The following is a 6,000-nucleotide window of genomic DNA, read 5'->3' on the forward strand; positions in this document are numbered from 1 at the left end:
GGTATATTTTAGTCTCTAGGAGTCAGAAGTACTCTCTAAAATTACAAAAAAAAAAAAAAAAAAAAAAATTAAAGGTTTAACTTTTGCAACTTTTAACAACAAAATCTGTACATTCATGAAATTTCACCTGTGAGTTACTAATAATATAAGAAATGAAGATCCGACGAGTTCCCAAACTTTTGGCCCTTGGACCTTTTGAACTTTTGGTCCTAAGGCTCTTTTTGGGGCCCTATTTGTTCCGAGGGGGGCAATTCCGGAATAATTTTGTTTTTATGTTTAAGGTCGAGTGAGGTGTAGTTTTTCGATGGTTTTAGTTATTTTAAAACGATTGGGACTAGTTTTAAGTGTATTAAACCACTCCATATAGGGGTTTCAACAAATATTATTACTTTTTACGATATTTAAACATTTATTTATAAAGTACCTAATAGAATTAGTTACCTCCACGCTCGATACAAAAGAGGATTATTGAAAATAACTGTAATTCTTTACTACGTAAGACACTTGTTAAGTGGTTGTTCGGATTAAAAATCTGCATCAATGGTGTCTGAATTAATGAGAGCTTACTGTAACTTTAAGAAAGGCCAACGATTATAGCCGTGTAGTAATAACATTTCTAAATAGTTCCTTAATAACCTTCTAGTCACATTGTAATTTGTATATCCATGATATAGAGAGGTATACAGATGGGTGAAAAAGTAGGTATACATCAATGACACTTTTGATAGAAAAAAATATTCATTTATACAAAAACCAAACTTTTCCAATTTATTTGAAGAGTTCAAACATGCAATTTGATTTGTAGCACTGGCAGATAGGACTCAGTAAACGTTTTCGTGCCTTGAAACTCTGGTTTGTCATCAGAAGATTTGGCATCAAAGGTCTACAAGCTCACATTAGAGAGGTATGTTGTAGCTTTAACCATAGATAGAACTAGGTGTTCCATCCACATATTAAATTTGTTGCCAGTTTTATGATAAAAATGGACGTGGTATAATTGAGAGCCACCGATGGAGTTGATGTGAATTACTGATTTTTGTTGATACGCCAACAATTTTTAATAAAGCCAAACTAATAGGACGGCTTATTGTTTGCTGCAGCTATTTTATGTCACATCAACTGTCTCAGCTGGAAATTAATATACCCATTAAGAAAAAAAATTGAGTTTTATACTGTAGTAGACTCTGTGATTGATTCATCCAACTGTTTTCTTCTTGAATGAGAGAAGGTTAAGGTGGTTTGTTTAGGTGGGCACATGTGGACCTAAGTGCATATTTTAAGACAGAGAGTAACAAATGGTTAATGGATGAGATGATAGCTTTGTTACTGACTTAGATCAGTTGGTTCCTCAGCCAGGACCATTTATTAAAACCTGATAATCAAAATCAAGGTCAGCTGGGTCCAGTTTTGAACTAACTAAAGCTACTGATTTTTTTCATGATCAAACTGTCGACCTGATTACTATGTGGGCATTAAAACCACTCAGCTTCCACTCAGATAAAGGAGTTGATGGTTCTATTTTTAGAATCAAACGTTAAACCTAATAGCTTATAATCATATTATGGTGGTAAATTGACAAAGACTATCCAAATGTTTTTAACAATAAAAATCTACACAGGGAGTTCGCTTGGCTCAAAACTTCGAGGCACTGGTCCTAGGAGACCCCAGGTTTGAGATTCCCTTTGCCAGACATCTTGGCATGGTCGTGCTGCGTATCCGAGGAGACAACATCCTCACGGAGCGCCTCCTCAAGCGCATCAACTCCCGCGGTAACATCCACTGCGTGCCCGCATCGCTCAAAGGTAATCAAAGTTCGAGAGGTTTTCAATACCAAAAGGTACAATTGTATTTGTTGTTGGATTGGGTTCAAATTATTCAGCTAAGAGGATGATGTATGTGATGCTGACAGTTTGTGATGTATTAGTGGAAGTACTATTGGAGTAGTGGGAAGTTAGTTTGCCCACGGTCCAGGTACTTGAGGTTTAGGTATAGGTTCTACTAGTCAACCACCTTTGTTTGATAACACATAGTGAATGGTTTAACTTACGTTTTAGTATTTACTATAACTATTGGTTAACAAGAGAGCCAGAGTGACCTTTGACTTAAGTTCTTTGAACTTTACTACCTTATATAGTCACTGTTAACGCGTAGGCTATATGATGACAGATCTGGACATTTGGCCAGTAGAGAGGTTTTCAGTGTCAAAAGAGCGGATTATCTTAAACAATTGATAAGAACAAACCAACTCTTGTTGCATTTAAAAATAAAAACTTATAAGTAAAGATCATAATAGTGTCTTAATGTTGAATCAGATTTTATAGAGTTATTCAAATTACAGGGTATATTTGTTATAGTTATTTAATCAGAGTTGGAACAAACATTATTGCTACTTTATTGTTGACACAAACAGTTATTATACAAGGTGTTCAAAAAATGTGGGGACATAATTTATGTAGTGATTCCTTGGGTCAAAATAAAGAGAAAATCAAGAATAACATTTTTCTCAAAATCGCTTCGTTAACCAGATATCCGCCATTTTGTATTTTTTACATAACAATTTTTATCATTGAATGTTTTCAACCGATCTTTACGAAACTTGGTATGTATGTTAGGTAAAAGAGACCAATGTTAGAAAAAATTCATCTTGATTCAACTTAAAACTCTATGGACTTTCAACATTTCCTGTATGTTTGACACAACGGTGTTTGTGATTTCAGGAAAGTATGTAATCAGGTTCACAGTTACGTCTTCTCGCACAACCTTGGACGACATCACAAGAGACTGGGCTGAGATCAAGACAACGGCCACAGAGATAATCTACGAGAGCTCAGACATCACAGGGGCTGCAAGACAGAGGGTGCCACTCGGAGGTATGTACAATAATACGCAAGTCTGGTTCAAAAGAGCTGAGTAAAAGAGATAATGCTAAATCATTTACTGCTTCAAGATACAAAGAGATCCACTTCTTGGGGAAGGCGAATGCAGAAAAGTGGACAAGTTGTCGTCTTTCAGAGACAATCAGGCTAGATGCTCTCTGAGTATTTCACTTGACTCTTGACGTTTAATTCATCTCTCCCGTGCATTTATACTACAAGTAGAAATACAAGTACTGTTCAGTAAGTCACTTCTTTCATCTCGCTCTGTCAATCTACTTAACAACCAACCTTTTCCACTCCTAAGTAAACCACTGACATCCTCTACTCACTCCAGCTATATACGAGTATTTCACTAACTCACTTTTAAACTAGCTCTTGTACTTAAACTGCACAAACCATCCTTTATCAATCACTCCTCAGTGAATCACTGAAAGTTCTAAACATCCATTCTACTCGTTCTCCACCTGTGTATTGCACTTAACTCATCTGTGAGTTTAAACTGAAAGTTGAAATGAGACTACTGTGCTCTCTTACTTTTCAACTTGCACTCGACCCATGTAACTAACTTTCACCACTCCTACCCTTCGTGATCATTTACACTAAGATTTGTTGTGATAAACATGCTACAGCGGTTTTATGATACAAATCGTGTCATGTATAGTGTTTTTCGTGCTACGTTGTCAGTATCGTTGTACCAATATATGTTTCAGTTCTCCGCAGACTGCGGAGAATATTGTTTCGGATATGGTTACGAGTTGCAGCGGAAATCGCGGTGAGTCGTATCGACCGCTATGCTGAGCTGTAATATAAAATAACAGCAGCTACACAGTAGCTTATTTGCTTGGCTAAGCCGTGTTCTATTAACTCTTCTAACAACTCATTTAGCTGTCTACGCTTTCAATGTAACTATAATGAGAAACAAACTCTGCTCCCAAGGGCATTAATCCAAAAGGTACTGCTCTAAAGCACATTATTGGAGTAGTGCCTGGCCATAAAATTATTTTGGAACAGTGCCTGAGCGACACGTTTTTTTTTTTTTTTGGAGCAGACCAAAAAATATATATTTTTTTGTCTTGATAATCAAATGTTGAGATCGGCGAGCAGCACTATTTGGACCACTACCTTTTGGAGTTGTGCCTTGAGAACTTTATAAGCCCTTAACACATACAAATCTAACTCTAAGCTTGTATGGGACTGTCATGCCTCTGTGTCACAACTATGGATAGAGGAATGATCTTTACGCTTTGTTGGGTTCTTTAATACTCAGGCATTGAAGGTAAGGAAGCTATTGACAATCTGGCAAATATTGCTTCAGCGGCAACTCCACAAACTTTCTTTGCATCTCACGAAGTATATGTCCACTCCCATTGCGTCATGGGCCGCTGAATCACACCAAAGACGATGGACTGAAGTGCCCCTTCTAAGAGTAATTTTTTAGAGTTAGTACTCGGTGGAGTACTAAGATTAAGCTTGACACACCTTCAAAGCGGGTTGCGTGGGACATTCTTAGGCTGGATACGCGATGAGTTTGAAAAACAGTGGAACTAAATACCATAAACGGTCATTTTATAAAACATCTGATACGTATGAGTTTGTATGATGATGCACCATTATGTAGGAAATGCAGTAGGTCAGCGGAAACAGCACTGATATTTGACTGTGAGGACTGAGGAGCTCTGTGAGGTAAGAAGGACAATTAATTCTTGGTAACCTAGTAAGAGGATCTACCTGAAGAGGAACTGTTGGGGTGCGCAATAATTCAATGAATTCAGATGAAGTGCTTTGTAGCTTCGGCCCGCATCTGAAAGATAAGGTAAGTAGTGCACATTCTTTTGCAGCAGTGCCTCGCATCACATTTTTTTGGGAGCAGTGCTTTCAGAGGCAAAAATATTCAATACCGTATACCAACTAAGAAAGGTGAAGATACAGAGAAAAAAATATTCGCAAATATCGGTCTCAAGAATGCCAAAAGCAAGATTCTAACAAATCTCGATAATAATTACTTTCCATGTTTTATGAAAACGAAAAGTTAAAAAAAAGAAAACAGTTGACCCAACTTTTCTTTACTGTGTCAGTGTGTGTAGTTGTGATTTATGGAAACAAACTCTTAACAAATGTATCATGAAACCGCTGTGTTTACGCTTTTATGTTATATGTAATTATAAATAAGAATAAGTAATAACATTTTCTTTGGCTACTTTAGTGATAAGCCCAAAGTCTATAGGCCTACTTACTGATGATGAAATAAAAATTAATTTCTCTCAATTTCAGATTCTACTTGCTTGATTATTTTACATACTTTGTATGAAAAATTGTTAATTTACTGATAGATAATGGATATTTCAGGCATTCTTTAATATGTTAAGGAGATGTGTGGTTTTCAATGTTATCTGTACAATAATAAATTGAAACTCTAAATCCTTTCTACAAACTTGTTAAATTGCCTTTAAAAATCAACAGGACCAAGAATTAGGTATAAAATTAAAAATACAAAACTATAACTGTACTGGTTATTATAAAACTACAACTAAGAAATACATTTTTTGAATCTTATTACCCTTTCAGAAACCACCACTTATTCTCAACCTTTTCTTAATTCATGTTTATATTACAATATATGTTTGTTTCAGAACTCGAGTAAAAAATGCAGATTTTGGGTCAAGCTTGCTTCTTGCCAATTCACCAATGTCTCCAAAGATTGTTAATGGAAGCTTTGCTGCTATTTTTGACTTTGGTGATGCCCAGCTTCTCCTTTTAATAAGCTTCTGAGCCTTCAAGCAAAGGACAGCCCTGGTGAGTTTAGTATGTTATTTATTGTATGTATCATTAGGAATCTAAATAACTGTTTGATAAAGTTTATTTGGTTTTCAAAACACTATTCAACAAGTTATTTTCAATTATGTGGCTTTAATTTTGAAAGGTATTCGATTTTCTCTTACAGGTTCTAATTTTATCTCACTTTTTTGTAGGTATCAGGAATTGTGTTTCCTGTTATAACCAGCAAACAATTAGTTAATGGATAGAATAAAATTATATCACTATACCGTAAGCAGCACTAGTTGTGGAGATAAATGAACGAATTCAAACAAAAAAACAAAACTAAAAATGAGGATTTTGTGGTGGA

General features: G+C 35.7%; 1 protein-coding gene across 1 annotated transcript in view; it reads left to right on the forward strand.

The window, feature by feature from the left end:
- Positions 1-5,663, forward strand: part of LOC128997739 (histidine decarboxylase) — a 43,905-nt gene extending 38,242 nt beyond the window's left edge. The window contains exons 12-15 of the mRNA XM_054423389.1: positions 806-904; positions 1,619-1,802; positions 2,718-2,874; positions 5,507-5,663. Of these exons, the coding sequence (XP_054279364.1) occupies positions 806-904; positions 1,619-1,802; positions 2,718-2,874; positions 5,507-5,645 (579 nt within the window). The 3' untranslated portion in view covers positions 5,646-5,663. The remainder of the gene's footprint in view (positions 1-805; positions 905-1,618; positions 1,803-2,717; positions 2,875-5,506) is intronic.
- Positions 5,664-6,000: the final 337 nt, after the last annotated feature.

This window comes from Macrosteles quadrilineatus, unplaced genomic scaffold (assembly GCF_028750875.1).
Source record: "Macrosteles quadrilineatus isolate MER2022 unplaced genomic scaffold, UCM_ALF_1.0 Scaffold_7__1_contigs__length_78375512, whole genome shotgun sequence".
Lineage (NCBI taxonomy): Eukaryota > Metazoa > Arthropoda > Insecta > Hemiptera > Cicadellidae > Macrosteles > Macrosteles quadrilineatus.